Source organism: Myotis lucifugus, unplaced genomic scaffold (genome assembly GCF_000147115.1).
Source record: "Myotis lucifugus unplaced genomic scaffold, Myoluc2.0 scaffold_956, whole genome shotgun sequence".
In the NCBI taxonomy this organism is placed as follows: Eukaryota; Metazoa; Chordata; class Mammalia; order Chiroptera; family Vespertilionidae; genus Myotis; species Myotis lucifugus.
In genome coordinates, this window is record NW_005872004.1 from 56,110 (window position 1) to 72,627 (window position 16,518).

At 41.9% G+C, this 16,518-nt stretch overlaps 1 protein-coding gene across 1 annotated transcript in view; it reads right to left on the reverse strand.

Annotated features, from left to right (window-relative positions):
• The window catches only part of LOC102416951 (serine/threonine-protein kinase ULK4-like), a gene marked incomplete at its 3' end in the record, with an annotated part of 130,217 nt that overhangs the window by 48,697 nt on the left and 65,002 nt on the right, over window positions 1–16,518 (reverse strand). The window contains exons 22-28 of the mRNA XM_023747732.1: window positions 13,163–13,299; window positions 11,686–11,807; window positions 11,223–11,279; window positions 5,237–5,288; window positions 5,037–5,131; window positions 822–873; window positions 583–727 (exon numbers count right to left, since the gene is read on the reverse strand). Of these exons, the coding sequence (XP_023603500.1) occupies window positions 583–727; window positions 822–873; window positions 5,037–5,131; window positions 5,237–5,288; window positions 11,223–11,279; window positions 11,686–11,807; window positions 13,163–13,299 (660 nt within the window). The remainder of the gene's footprint in view (window positions 1–582; window positions 728–821; window positions 874–5,036; window positions 5,132–5,236; window positions 5,289–11,222; window positions 11,280–11,685; window positions 11,808–13,162; window positions 13,300–16,518) is intronic.

Here is a 16,518-nt window from a genome sequence, read left to right on the forward strand (position 1 = left end):
CCCAGCCTGCGTAGAACGCTACTGCACAAAACGGCCGTGAGGTTTAGGTCTCTGTAATCATCCTACTGTGTGCTTGCTATGTGAGTAATGGAGTAAAAAGGAAAAAGATAACCTCTTTCTGATAATTACTACTTGTTCCCCCACCCCCTATCTGTATCTACACTTATTTTCCATTACAAGAGTTGGAGAGAAGGAAGATTTCCATCTCTATCATTTCTGAGCAGGGCCCGGGAAAGTCCCAATTTCATCTTCCAGCAGTCTTATCATGTCGACCTTGAAGAATAAACTTCACCGCCCCCCCCACCCCCAGCCATAGACACCTTTAACTCTGCATAACCTCAGAGTCTGTAGAAAACAGAAGAACCTCTAAATGGTATTTTTCAACATGGACAGAGATTCTCCTGGGTCCCAGGCAGTGTAACAGTTACTGCCTCTGGTCCTAACTGCCTCACGGTGAGCACATTAGCACGTGGACATGAATGTAAGGACAGGGAGACCCCAAGGCCAGCGGTGCCCCTCATCTGGCCACAGTATCCTGGGCGGCCCACAGGGCTCTGGGTGAGTGCAGAGCACGGTACTTACTGGGGAAGGAGGACATCTCTAATGAGAGCCAGAAGGTTGCTGTCGGAGTCGATGGGTGCAGCCTCCTTGCCATCCCCGCCCTCCTGGTTCACCAGCAGAGATGTGGTTTCTGAGAGCAACCGCAAGCTGAAGAGCCTCCACTCCACTTGAAAAGAAAGAATGCCAAGAGCATGACTCCATGGAGATGGAATGGAAACAAATGTGTAACCGATGGAATTCTGGGAGATGTGGTCACTTACCATTTTGGCTTTGAACCAAGGAGACCAAGGGTGGCAGGATATAATCAACAACCTACAAGAAAAGGTATTAAAGACTCGGTTCAGATCTCCATAAACACGGACTTGATAACAACCACTATCTATGTTTTTTTGTCCACTGACAGAATCACTAATCAAAGGTGTGGAAAAAAGGCAACAGCTAAATTTATCCTGGATCTAAAGTCTGCATGACATTTAATAAACCACCAAGCTCATGTAACTGAAAAAGTCCTCAGGTCAAAATGACATTACGATCATCAAAACCTTCAGGGCTCATGAAAAGAACTAGTATTTAATGCAAAATCTGATTGGCATGGGTTGACATTAAACCATCAAATTAACAAATTAACATATAAGCTGGTGATCATTTCTCAAGTTGAAGATAAACAACAATCAAAATGTTGGAGGGGGGAAAGAGATGTATAATCCTCATGTTTTGTCAAATACATCAAAGAGCTATGACAAGTTAATCCTGGTTATTTTTATAAATAGATACAGAAGATGTATATCCACTATACAAAACAACTCTATGATTTCCTAGTAATATCAGACAGAGCACAATCAAATATGGTTTGAAATCTCCAAAATAAGCTTTCTCCTTCCTCCCCGCCTCCCCCGCAAATAAAAATGGACAATGAAGAAAGGACAAATCACTCCCATGGTCTAATTTTGAAACCTACTATCTCATTTGATGAGCTGTTTTGGCAACAATACACAAAATTCCTGCCTACGCTGATAAAAAGGCAGGAGAAACAATTCACAGCCCAACACCACCACCTGGCTGCCCAAACCAATGGAATGATGCCCCGCACAAGCAAAGCCCACCACACCTTGCCAACCAGAGCACGACCCCTCCTGTACAATAACGCAGGATGGTCACTGACAGAGCTCAGGCACCAGCTTTATTTAAGAAGGAATTCTTACAGAGACCCAAAGCCAGGAGCAGAGACAAGAACAAGGACCTTAGAGGGGATATTAGCCTCTGAAACTAACAGCTGCAGCAAACAGTAAACACAGCCTGGCTGAGGAGAGCCAGCCAGATACACATAAAATCTCACACTAAAGGCTCATTTATCTCAGTTCATTCCGTCAGGTTTGTTTCTGTACTGGTTCAGGTGAGGCAATCCTAGTATGTAAAAACCCTGCGTCCGTCACATCCACAACGACCGACCGGAGGCTCGAGCTAATGCCCAGGCTGCGTGCGCAACAGGGATGCTGACATCTTGATTTCACCCCCAAAGACTTAAAAATTTACAAAATGGCAGGTTCTTTGTTAAAAAAAGGATATTATGGTTTAGTTTATTGTTTTAAGTTAAATGAATTGAAATATATTATATATTTTAGGCCACTTATGTATATTACTACCAGAATTTTCTAATAAAGAATCACCTTTATTTTTCCCATTGCTATCATAACATATTTTGGAAACCCTATGAATGGAACAAATTCTCTGTACAAATCAAATCGTTCTGGTATTTCTAACTGCTCTGTAGGCCACACTGGTGATTTCCAACTCTGAGGCACTAAGTAGTGTAAACTCTGGGAAAATCTGAGTTAAGCACTTGTGCTCGGCGAGAATTAAATGCCTGCATCCACTTCCATATAATAAGTATTGATCAGCGGCCTTGAACATAGTTTGTGTAACATTTCAAACAATGTTATGCTCCTTGGGAAGCTGAATCGTCAATTTCATGTATCCCAGTCATGCTCCTGAAGTGGTAGAGGATTTCCCATGAGTTACAGCATTAAAGATTCTTTTATGAAGCCCATGAGTTGCAATGACACCATTCCTATCATAATACACGCTGTAGTTTCAAGGATTATTATGATAGCCTCTCATGATTAGAAAATAAATTACTGAATGTCTATTTAAATGTAAGTACAGGTATTTGGAACTACTAGATCACAAAAATTCTCCATTGGGTTATTGCTCATTAAAGAAAACAATCAATAAGAAACACTTAAGCCAACACTATCTCAATGGAAGACCGAGAAATCATTACTCAGAAAGTGATCGTAACAAACAGGGTTTCTGCTAATAGTGGGTATTATTTGGATTAACTTTCTCACTGAACACAATTTAAAAATGCCAGATAAAATATAAAAGAACAAAACCTTAAAAATACGGAAGATCTGAAAAGACAATGGGGGAACTTTCAGACCAGGTTCTGAATGAAACCTTTACCCAGAGAGCTCAGCTGAACTCAACTCTCAGTATGAGCATTTGTATCCAACTATCTTAGCACCAGGTATCGCCCGCCCTGGAGGCACTTCCCAGTAGTGCAAACACAGGGCTCCAGGAGGGCCCGCTGGGGCAAGAGGGAGGGCTGAGTCCAGGTCTTCCCACATGCGGAGTTCTGTGAGTTCCTACCCTGGGCCGGGCACTGAGGAGTGGAGATTACGTTCAGATAAGGCAGTGGTTGGCAAACTGCGGCTCTCGGGCCACATGCAGCTCTTTGGCCCCTTGAGTGTGGCTCTTCCACAAAATACCACGTGTGGGAGCGTATGTACAGTGCGATTGAAATTTCGTGGCCCGTGCGCAGAAGTCGGTATTTTGTGGAAGAGCCACACTCAAGGGGCCAAAGAGCCGCATGTGCTCACAGAGAGCCGCAGTTTGCTGACCACTGATAAGGAAAACCAGGCTGAGAAGGCTGCCCTAGGAAGTTAGGATCTCAGACTATAGTCTCAGGGATTTGCAAAAGGGGTGCAAAGGACCTGCGTCTAAGGAGCCCTGACTGACAGAGCCCGGGACAAGCCTGAAGCCTCTTGGAGGAGGGAACACCCACCCACGGCTTCAGGGAGGCCATGGCCTCCAAGAACACAAGGTGATGTGGACACAAACAAGATCTGACAGACACCACAGCGCACCGCAGTCTTCTGATATTGGAATCATCACAAATAGTGTAAAACAACTTCATCCAACAAATGTGAATAAATCAATCACAGACTAGGAAATATGTAGAGGGAAAAAATTATAAAAAAATATAGTAGATTGAAAAAAAACAGATAAGCAGAATTTCTAATGATAACAAAACTTCTACACATGAAAAATAACCAAAATTAAAAACTCAATGGCTATATTTAGTACCACACTGGACATGGAAGACAGAAATAGAATTAGCCAAAATATAAACAAAATTATCCAGAATATAACCCTAAAAGAGAAAAATGATGGAATATATCAAAAATATAGTGAGAAAGTTTAATGTACACGTGATCTGAGTAGCTGAAGCAGAGCAAAGAAAAGAGAGAATAAGCAGAGATGATAAGAGAGAATTTCCCAGAAATTATGAAAAAGGACAATCCAGATCTAAGAGGCACAGAGAATCCTAAGCAGAATAAATAAAAGCAGGTTCACATTTAGCTAAATCATAGTGCATCTACAGAAAACCAAAGGCCTTCCCCTCCAAAAAAGTCTTAAAAGGGGACAAGGATCAATGGGGGCAAAAAGGGACATTTGTAATACTTTCAACAATAAAGATTTTAAAAAGCCAGGCCAGCATGCTCAGTGGTTGAGCGTTGATCAATGAACCTGGAGGCCATGGTTTGATTCCTGGTCAGGGCACATGCCTGGGTTGTGGGCTCAATCCCCAGTAGGGAGCATGCAGGAGGTGGCCGATCAATGATTCTCATTCATGTTTCTCTCTCTCTCTCTGCCTCTCCCTTCCACTCTCTGAAATTAAAATAAAAGACTTGAACAAGCACTTCATAAAAGAGTACTCCCAAATGGCCAAGAAACATTTGAAAAACTATGCAGCCTCATTAGCAGTCTTGATCATACAAACATTTAAAACTATGGCGAAATACTGCTAGATACCCACCCATTTCAAGGTGTGAAGTAACAAGAGTTGGGGAGGATGAGGAGGAGGTCAGGTACCGCACTGCCGGGTCAATGTAAGCTGGCCCCACCTCTTTGGAGAACACTTCAGTATTTTGTTCACCAGCTGAGTTTATGTATATCCCAAACCCACTGATCCCATTCCTAAGTATATGCCCTAAAAGTAGTGCCTTCTTATGCAAAGCAAAACACATGAACAAGAATATCCATCGATATTTGTAAATGCCAAAAACTAGATATAACTTAATGTCTATCAAAAGTAAATAAATTATGATATATGCACATACTCAGATTTCTACAATATGCAGAATTCCCAAGTAAATGAAAAAGCCTATTTTTTAAAAGCTGCCAGGACTGACCGTAGAGCAATAGTCCTTCAGTAAAACAGGATACTGTATTATTGCTTCAAAAGCCGACAACGTGATCTTGATAAATTCTTCCGATGCCATCAGTCCTAGAAAGACAGGGGATTATTACAGGTGTCTGTTTACATGTTCACAATCACAATATCAAAGTACCTCAGTCAAGGATGTAAAATGTCCCTATGGTGTCTACTCACCTATGGCTCCTTCTATGTTAGTTTCTCCTGAGTCTATAGACTTAATATGACTCTGAAAAATAAAAATCCTAGTAAGTGGGGGTTTCAAAATAACTCTGAAATAAAACATAGATAACAATTGGCCCCCACACCACCTACCATTCTTAATGAAACAACTCATGGAAGGCATTCAACACTATACACAAATTATGAACACCATAATCTTCGTTTTAAAATATGATCATCTGAAACTGTATATATACATTATTAACTATGATCATTTTTAAACATCCCAATCACTATCGATGAGACTTAATGTTGGAATAAATTCAATAGCAAGGTAAGTCCAGAAAGGACAACCTGCAAGAGTGAAGGTAATACAACTGACACATAACCATTCCCAGTAACAGCCACACTCACTCACCAGGAGAGACAAGTCTTTTGACTTAAATCTACCCAAATGTCTCTGGGTTACTAAGAAAGATAAGACTGAACTGTGTTTATACCGTGATCTTTCTGGTACAATTTTAAAAAGAATCCAGAGACAAAGCACAAACATAGATGTGAACATAAAGGAAACCACTGGAGAGGTTCCCTTTGGGGAAGGGAAATGCTGACAGCGGGTGGCGTGTTTTCACTTTCTGCCTGTCTGCACTGCTGGAATTTTCTAACCATGCATGTGTATTCATTTTTTTCTTTCTAAATGTCAATCAGAGTACTATGACTTCTTTTAACTTCTTTTCTTCCTTATACCTCCCCTGTTTGATTTAAGTCCCTACTTAATGTCTCATTGATTTATCAATTTTAATGTCTTGATATGTTTCTTCTTCCTTCTTAGTGTGATGGGAATGACTCAGGTGAGAGTGAGGACAGAGTAGGAGGCACTGGAGATTCAAGAGGAGAAGAGAACTTATAAAGGGTCATGTAGGTGAGCGTGCAGGTACATAAAAACAGGAAAGTGAGCTAGATGCACCCCCCAGTCTGCAGAGGGTGTACCTGAGACGAGCAGTCATGAGTTTAAAGTGAGACCCGCTACTCACATGGTGTTCTTCTCTAGCTATATTTAGCCCCTCAAAGCAGGGGTGGATAGAGAACTGAATCGAACCAGGATTAGGCTCTGCCAGAGGAGGGCAATGGAGAAAACGGAGGGAAGGGAGGTACAAGTGAATCCAGGGCAGGGAAGGGGGCTGGAACTCTAGGGAACCCTAAGTTGAGTAAAGACCAGAGGCAGCTGTTGGGCCATGAGAGGGCAGGATGAAGAGTGGAAAGACCAACTGAAGTCGCAGAGGAATGAAAGGGTTGTTGGAGATGGGGAGCAGAGGCACTGAAAATTAGGAGCGATGGCCAGTGTGATGCTGCAAATAAGTTCATGGGTGTAGGCAGCTGTAGAGGGAAAGACAAGAAGGTGGCGGAGGAGCGCAGAGGCTGTGTTGGAAGGGCCCTCCGTAGGGATATCCAATTCTCCAAGAATGGTACTAGGAGCAGCATGGAGAGACTGACAGTGGCCCAATGAAGAAAGATTCGGAGGAATGAGGGGCAATGACCAAGAAACCTGTACATGATGTCTGTGTCACAGCACAGGGGTAACGCAGGCTACCTTCTGATGGTGCAAGTTTCAAAGCTGGGAGTTTTAGCAGAGGAGCTAAAAGGATGAACGCCTCCCCACAGATAGGCTCAGTGGGTGAAGGAGTGCAGGGCAGAACATGGCCCCATCTAAAGGGAAAAATGGAAAGCTATGGCTCCAGGGCAGGCGGTGCTATTCAATATCATTTAGTACTACACTTCGAAGAAGCTGAAAATAAGTTCCTGTAGCAAATTGAGAATATGAATTCAAGGTTTGTAGAAAAAGGAGAAAAAACTCATAACAAGACCATTTGCTTGGCAATGAATAATTATATATTTTTTTCAAATATAAGATTGCACTCTCTCTGCTTTATTTACTGCAAGTGAAGTAAAAAAAAAAATCAATCAACAAAGCAACATTCGCTTAAAATAAGAATCTGCAGAAGGCAGGAAGTATGTCTTTTCTTAGAATAACTATCTCAGTGCCAGGGTACGTAAAGATTCATGAATGATGGAGTTCATAATTATATTCTTGCATGAAAATCTATCAAAATAATGTTATCATTTCTTTCTCCTCTTTTATTTGAAAATTTGAATTGTGATGCCCTTTTGTAGAAAACTATAACCACCACACAACCATGACGCTTTTATCAACTAGTGAGGCCAGAACTTAAGAACAACACAACAAAGTTCTCTTCCTCAGCTCATTAATCAAGAGCATCTTCAAAAGGCAAGAGAAGCACAGTGAACATTAGGTTAGTACACACCATGAGCTCCCGAACATATTTCCTCAATGTCATCACTTCCTGTTTCCCAGCCCAACTCAATGGAGGCCCAAAAAAACGACAGTATTCACCATGGAATTTCCCCATCACACCCGCCAGATACTTTACTGCTAACAGTGTCCTTAGGTACTTTGTTTTACTGAAGAGGAAAACAAGTATGATGACAAACTGCTTCTGTCAATAAGAAGTGAAAAGAACAATTAGCAGCTGTATAGCCCTCTTGTGCCTGGAGCCTTTGAAAACTTAATAATGGTTTACAAGTATCCTGCCGATTTTTCCCCCAAATACTAGCCTCTTTTAAATATAAGAAGACCAAAACTTTGTTTTACTTGGGGGCAGGGGGAGGTTAATTCCAATACTCATGCCTCCATATATAAGAAATATCCTAAATTTTTCTACCTAAAAAATAAAAATGTCCACAGATCAAAGAGGCAAACCATGTGCTGGTACCAGTACAGAAATGGAAGCCAATGGGAAGCACAATTCCAAAGGCCCCTCCAGCCTGCTCCTTTAGGACCCTTTTAATGAGGGGAGATCACACCAACCTTGACTGCCGTCTCCACGCCCACCTGAGGCAGGCCAACAGCTCCTGCAGAGCTGCTGTAGCAGAAGCCTAGAAAGTTCTTGGCAGCGAGTTGTGCTACTGGATAGTTACTAAAGGTGGGCCAAGTTTGAATACTTCAAATTAAGGCATATTTTTAAAATATGAAAAGATAATAGACCTGCCATAGTACATACAGTAGCTACCAACCAGATAAATCTTGAAAAATACAGAAAATGGTGTTTATCTACAGGTAGACCAGTAAGGCTTCCCGAACATCATGCTAAGTATCTACACATGAATGGAACATGACACCAAGACAGAGACGCATTGTGCTCAGGATACTTTCACAAAGTCATTCTATGGACTGGGCTACAGACATTTATAGCTGTGCTGCCCAAACAAAACAAAAACAAAGCCTCTCAAACAAGTTTAGGAAACTTTTGTTTAAACAAAATTAAAAAGAATACTCTTAAAGCAGAAAACTCAAGAGGCAGTAGTTTGCTAACCAGCACTGTGAATTTCTAAGGGGCTCTGAGACATGGGAGTAGACTGTGCCTCATGGTATCAGTAGGTCACCACTGCCTTGAATAATATCTTTGGCATCTTCTGTATAGATTAGGAATCAACTCATAGAAGCAACATCCAACCTCAATGGCTCATAATAATGTGCACAGAACTGTGTGGATAACAAAATCCAGGTCTTTAATTTGAGTTAATACTTCTCTTTTACTAGTATTTCATCAGTGCCAACACACAGCTAAGGCCGGATAACAGATGTGATAAGAACAATAACAAAAGAATTCTGGGACTGGCCCAGATTCCATCTAGGAAAATATCCTTAAGAGAGCTCAAAGACCTTTTCCATTTTATTTGCCTACACTCCCTCTATTTGAGTGACCTTATAAGGGGGAAAAAACTGATAAAAATTTTCCAATATCATAGTTATCTTTGAACCAAGTAAGTTATTTTCTTTCTCTTTTTTTAATATATTTTTATTGATTTCAGAGAGGAAGGGAGAGAGAGAGAGAGATAGAAACATCAATGATGAGAGAGAATCACTGATCAGCTGCCTCCTGCACGCCCCCTATTGGGAACTGAGCCCACAACCTGGGCATGTGCCCTTGACCAGAATCGAACCAGGGACCCTTCAGTCCGCAGACCAGTGACAATCTATCCATTGAGCCAAACCAGGTAAGTTATTTTCCATTTCTAAAAGGGCCTCCATAAAGAAGCCCCTACAGAATACCGCCCACCCTCACAGAGTACACCCACATCTGGGAGAAAGTTAGGAGACCTTTCCACATTATGCCTCCTCCCTTGTTTCTGAATTTCGTGGAGCAGATGAGTTCCCCCCTAAAACCCATGTAATTCCTGAAAGTCCATAAGGACCTTCATGTTGGAGACACTTGGTAGTTCTCTTGAAAACTACAGTGTACTTAGTGAATGTAGGCAGAGAAAAGTATTACCCTTGAGAAAAAAGGAAGAGAATGAACACAGGGACAGTTACACCTGTCCCAAACAAACACTGTGCCAAAATATTCCAAGGTGGGCTCCACAAGCAAAATTATCGTTTCTACTCACTGATATGGAGTGCAATGGGATTATAAATGCAGAATTACAGTCATGTTACAATGATACCCATATTGTACATAGAAGCAGATTGAAGAGCAAATTAAAGAAGGTGGTAAACAATGTTCTAATAATTTGCAAACTTATGAGTGTATAACAAAAATTATGTGCTTTGTAGAATTTGGATTCGAGGCGCCAGGGTGATAAAGATTTGAAACTGAGCACAAAAGCTGCCAGGACTGACCGTAGAGCAAAATACATTAAAGGCACAGAGACATGGACATTTAGACTTTTTTGGAGGGGAAGGCCTTTTGTCCAGTAGTTTTATGATATCTGCCTTTTAATGCACTTATTTCTTCTTCAACATCAATTTCTGAACCAACTGTGTCCACCCAACTGTGTCCACTGCATTGCCTACACTACACACACCTCTTACTAAAAGTCAGTGACCTGCACTCCACATCTGTACTTCAAATCATTCTTCGCCCTATGATGGACCGTCTAGCCTACAGCGGTTCTCAACCTGTGGGTCGCGACCCCTGAAAATACATCCTGCATATCAGATATTTACATTACGATTCATAACAGTAGCAAAAGTACAGTTATGGGGGGGTGGGGAGAAAAAAAAAGTACAGTTATGAAGTAGCAACGAAAATAATTTTATGGTTGGGGGTCACCACAACATGAGGAACTGTATTAAAGGGTCGAGGCATTAGGAAGGTTGAGAACCACTGGTAGGAAGTTCTATTCTCACTTGTGGGTGACAATCCTTTTTTTATTCAAAACAAACAAACAAACCAAAACAAAACAAAACAAAACAATAACCTTGAGATGCTTGCTTCACTTAACAGACACCTCTGCAGCATTTTTAAAATCTCAGTTCAGTGTTCATAATAAACACCAAAGCAAAAGTGGAAGAGCTGCGTGACAAATGTCTTAGCTTTCCCTCTGAAAAGCTCCCCATTTCATGGAGGACACATACTGTAACTGCCAGGCAAGGGCAAAAGATAATATAATTCATGGGCCACAATCTGAACACAAAGACTATTTTTATGAGCAAAAACTGGAATGAAAGAGAGCACACTGATTTGTTTTGCATTGCTACCCATCTCATCAAAATTAAAGAAAAAGTTAAATTAAGCTTCACTTAGAGAAGCGCCATCATAAAAAGTGACTGCACAGAATTGGGCAAGGTAAGCCAATGTAAATAATAATGACAATGTCTCCCCAGCATTCCCTTTCCACCAGTTTTATTATTTAAAATTTTCTCAGAATGTGTAATACCAAAGTGGATAAAAGTGTTTGCTATGGACTTACCCTACTTGGGGCTGTCTGTGAACAACATACATTATCAGGAGAAAATGCATTTTTCTCCAAATGTCAAATTTTATTCCAGTCAACAGATAAAAATAGAAAAAGGTCGCTTCCCTAGAGACAAATAAATGCCACGAGAATTTTAAAATTATCTCATTCTGACACCAAATTCCACCAACAGTAGAGACAGCCACATTTTTATTAGGGACATGAAAAATTCAGTGTTACTCACAAGAATGGTTCCATAACTGAAAAGGAACTCTTCCGTTACAACTCGAGGTCGAAATACCTGCGTGGTGAGAGTTCCCATAGATTAGATCCTGAAAGTCATGGACAAGGGGAAAAAAATGAACATGTTTTGTCTGAGCTGGCGTTTCTCAGCTCTAGTTTACAAAAGAAAGGTTGAGTCACAGCCTCGCAGAGTGGCTCAGTATTTGAAAAGTCGACCCATGAACAAGAAGTTGCTGGTTCCATTCCCCGTCAGGGCACATGCCGGGGGTGTGGGCTCGATCCCCAGTAGGGGGCGTGCAGGAGGCAGCTCATCAGTGATTTCTTATCACTGATGTTTTTTCTATCTCTCTCTCCCTCTCCCTTCCTCTCTCTCTAAAAAAATTCTTAAAAATCAATAAAAACAATTTTTTTAAAAAAAAGAAGGGAGTCACAGCCATATTATTTTCCTCTGGATAAGATCATACCTGGGAGGTGACGAGGTGAAGCACCACGGGCATCAGGGGCAGACACAGCTTCAGCTGCTTCGCCTGAACTGGTGACGGGTGTTTACGACCGGACACATTAGCCAGGGCGGTGAGAATGTCACCTGCGGAGGTGAAGGTCACGGATACTCAGGGACCGCCCGTCATGGCTGGAAAACCAGTAAGATTGCTGAGGGAATGAACCTCCACGTAAATGGAGTGGAGAGAAGCTGAGATATTACTGACAAATATTGAGACTATAACAAAACGCTGTGGCTTCTAAACCTCTCACCTAGAAATCTGAGTTTATAAATAGCACGGTAGAGTGGGGGGGGGGGTCTTAGAAATAATTTTCCTTCCTTTTTTGTGTGTGTGTTTTCCAAATTTCAAGCATAAGCGCCTATTACTTTGGTAAACAGAAAAAAAAATTAAAGATGATAAGTGAACCGATTATAGATCACAATTTCTAATAGAATAGATGGAAATAAAAAACAGGTCAATTCATAAAACTTCTCATTGGATGATAAGCCCAATAGTAAATAAAACTTGTGTTGTGGATATTTGAACCGTATCATCATCTCCTAAACAGAATGAGTCTAGTAGTAAGAAACTTGACTCACAAAGCCTTCAGACTGAAGATTAAAGAAAGGTTACAATCCAAAATAAATTTCGAAATGCTCTATTTTCAGTCATTAACAGGCAAAAAAATCTCCCAAAGTATCAGTAAGAAGCACAGAGGCATATCATTCAGCCATGAAGATATTTCCATTACTCTGACTTCATATCATGAATTTCAGAGTCTAAGTATATTTTACCATAATGGGTGGGATCAGTTTAGCAATTTACACATTCCTGGTTTCATGCTACATCTGCTGCAAAAGCATGGAATGGGATTTAAACTAAATGTAAGCATCCCTTAGATTTTAATTTCTGCAAATAACAACGAAATCAGGGATTAGCTGTCATAAACATCTTTTGCAAATCATTATGAGATATTTTTTAATTTTTCAAACTATAGACAGTTTTCAATTTTAATATCGAAAGCCGTTAATATTACATGTTAATGGTTATGCATTCCTAAGTCCTTTTAACAATAAATTAATCTGTGGTTCTCATCTAAGAGAGTAAGTTTTTTAAGCGGAGAGAAATTTAAGAAAGGCTACCCAAGATTAGAGCCTAAGTCCAATTTTGAGCAATTAAAATGCTTTTCTTTTACTTATTTTTCAAAACCACCCATTTACCATAGATGACACCCCAACATAACCTTTAGCCAGCTCCTTGCCTCCATCACCTCACTGATGCAAAATAACTAGGAAGACAGATAAGGCACGTGGAGATCTTGAAACTACACATTCAAGACAGAGTGGCACTGCACTCGCCTGCAATCACACACCAGCGAGAATAAAAAGGGGGCGAGGCTGAAAAGCCAAGTCCCGGCAAGGTGAGCAGCGAGGGGCCTGGAGAGGAGACTGCGATTTACCCAGGAGGCGCGGCACTTCCCGCACCATGTGGCGGATGAGGAGGTCCAGGCATCTGGACAGGTACTCGCTGCCGCTCGGCTGCCGCTCCTTGCCTGGGGAGGTCTTCCTGCTGTCCCTCTCGATGTGCATCACCAGTCTGCAAGCAGAAGAGTGCGACAGGTCACCTCGCAGGAGGAGAGAGCTGATGGCATCTGTCTGAAGATGCCGCCGAGGCACCGGCTCCAGGGGGCGGGCGGACCCAATCATGCTGACATTCAGATGGGTAGCAACAGGTCAGGCGCAGCCCATTTTGGTCTCAGAAAAAGTCTCCCATTTATGCAGAAAGACAGGCAGACAGACAACTGGCATCCCCGCCAGTGTATGACAGGACAGCGCCCTGACGACGTCATCTGCCCTGGGCCCATGAAAAGAAACCGCATTCCCCAGGTGACGGTGAAAGGCAAACAAAGGCATCTGGACAGAAGACGGTTCTTGGAGTTTCGAAGATTCAAAGTAGAACCAACCACAGGTTGCCTGCACTTTCTCATCAGTATTCAACATATTCAACTTGCTTGGAACCTCGGGTCAATTGCATGAATTCCAGTTCCTTTAGTAAATTGTGTACATAAATCCAAAGAAAGAGTTTTGCTCCATCACCGGGTTTCATATGTCCTTTTGTCCAGTAGTTTTATGATATCTGCCTTTTAATGCACTTATTTCTTCTTCAACATCAATTTCTGAACCAACTGTGTCCACCCCAGAACGCGGGATCATATTGGACCATCACTCTAGGTCAGTGATGGCGAACCTATGACACGCGTGTCAGAGGTGACACGCGAACTCGTTTTTTTGGTTGATTTTTCTTTGTTAAATGGCATTTAAACATATAAAATAAATATCAAAAATATAAATCTTTGTTTTACTATGGTTGCAAATATCAAAAAATTTCTATATGTGACACGGCACCAGAGTTAAGTTAGGGTTTTTCAAAATGCTGACACGCTGAGCTCAAAAGGTTCGCCATCACTGCTCTAGATACTCAGGATGCTGTTCACAAGTTTTAGGCCCATATCCATCCCCTTTGCTGGACCCACCAGTCGTCTTCCCGTTCCCCTCAATGCTATAAAGCAGTGGTTCTCAACCTTCCTAATGCCGCGACCCTTTAATACCGTTCCTCATGTTGTGGTGACCCCCAATTTCATTGTTACAAATTGGACATAATGAAAGCATAGTGATTCATCACAAAAACAATATGTAATTATATATGTGTTTTCCGATGGTCTCAGGCGACCCCTGTGAAAGGGTCGTTGGACCCCCAAAGGGGTCAGGACCCACAGGTTGAGAACCACTGCTCTAAAGGCACAGAGCCCGCTGACTGCATCAGGCAGAGGCCCCTGGGCAGCGGCCCCCTTGCTGGCCTCCCTGGCCGCCATCCATCTCCCAGCTCTGTTCGCACACTCATCCCAGCCAACTGCTACTTCGCAGGGAGAACTTCCAACCAGCTCCCACTGCCAACTGCAAAGAGGTAGTTTACACGTAAAGGGTACTGAAAGCTTAACCCTTAGAATCTTTGTGGCTCTCTTAGCAGATTTATTCATGGTTTTGCCTTTCTGCTTATTATTATTTGGAGCCTTATGTGTGAACACATGGGGATAAAACTAAATCAAAAGTCGTAAGTGCAGCCCTGGCCGGTTTGGCTCAGTGGATGGAGAATCGGCCTGTGGACTGAAGGGTCCCGGGTTTGATTCCGGTCAGCGGCGTGTGCCTTGGTTGCAGGCACGTTCCCAGTGCGGGGTGTGCAGGAGGCAGCTGATCGGTGTTTCTCTCTCATCGATGTTTCTAACTCTCTATCCCTCTCCCTTCCTCTCTGTAAAAAATCAATAAAATATATTTTTTTAAAAAGTCGTAAGTGCCATGTAAGCCGGTTAGCATCCTCTGTTCTAGTTGCAGATGACAGCCCAAGCCACACTCTAACGAGTATATGACATTGGTCAAATGCAGAGAAAATATGCCTCAATCAGCAGAAATATATCAGTACTGCTTAAAGAATCTGACCACAAAACCTCTTGATTAATGAGTAAACCAAAGAAATAGGACTCCACTATTTCATAAGTGAAATCCAAAATTTGCAGAGTATAAAAAAGTAAATTCTCACTTGTCTATAAGGAGTCATATTTTTCTCTAAAATTTAAACGATCTATGACAAAATTTAATAACGTGCAGCTTAATTACCATAGTTTAAAATATCTTTAAGGCAAAAGCTACTCGAACAGTTTTCAAACGCTAGTACAGGCTGTTAACACATAAGAAAACACTCACTGGCTCTGCTGGGAGAAATAAAAGACTGATGGGCGCCATAACAATATGAAACAAACTCTAGAATGATGCTCCGTTTCTTCCTTCTGGGATGCTCTCCCCAATGCCTCCCATTACAGAATGTGTTTACACAAGCTACAGAATAAATTCACTTTGCCGACAAGGGAACATTAGTTACTAAAAGAATTCACAGTCTACGAGAGGAATAAAATATGGGAACATTTGAGGGTAGTATCCATAAACACTTTACCACTGCTCTACAACCAAACTGCACATGGTATTTCCTGGTGTCCTACAAGGGTATCAAGTTAAAAAGATCAACAATCTGAACAGTAATCCAAATAGACCACAAATAAATAAGATCCCTTCTTTGTTTTGCCTCCAGTGCCTTTAAGAGGATCATTTCTCCCCAGGATTGTGTTTCCCAATCTACTCCCACCCCCATTTTCCCCCAGGATTCATTCCCACTAACCGGACCACACTTTCCTTACTCCCATCTCGAAAGGAATCCTTATGCTCATTCCACACACATCCACCTCTATGCTTCCCTCCCTGCCTTCGAGAATGTCCACCTACTGTATCTCCATGCTTCCGTGGCCAAACGTGCCATGTCCTATACTCGTTCCACCCTCTAGTACAGGGGTGGGCAAACTTTTTGACTCGAGGGCCACAATGGGTTCTTAAACTGAACCGGAGGGCCAGAACAAAAGCATGGATGGAGTGTTTGTGTGAACTAATATAAATTCAAAGTAAATATCATTACATAAAAGGGTACGGTCTTTTTTTTTTTTAGTTTTATTCATTTCAAACGGGCCGGATCCGGCCTGCGGGCCGTAGTTTGCCCACGGCTGGTCTAGTACCTACGCCAGGGCAGCGCCTATCGTAAAATGAGCTCAGTGACAACAAGGATGACGACATCTCATCCACTCACTCCATGAACATTCGCAGTGTCTACTGCGTGCTGAGCGTTTTTCTAGTGGATGGGTATTCAGCTCATGGAATGCAAATTCAAGTGGGAAGAAAAAGGCAATTAACAAATAAATACCTAAGAAATCGTTAA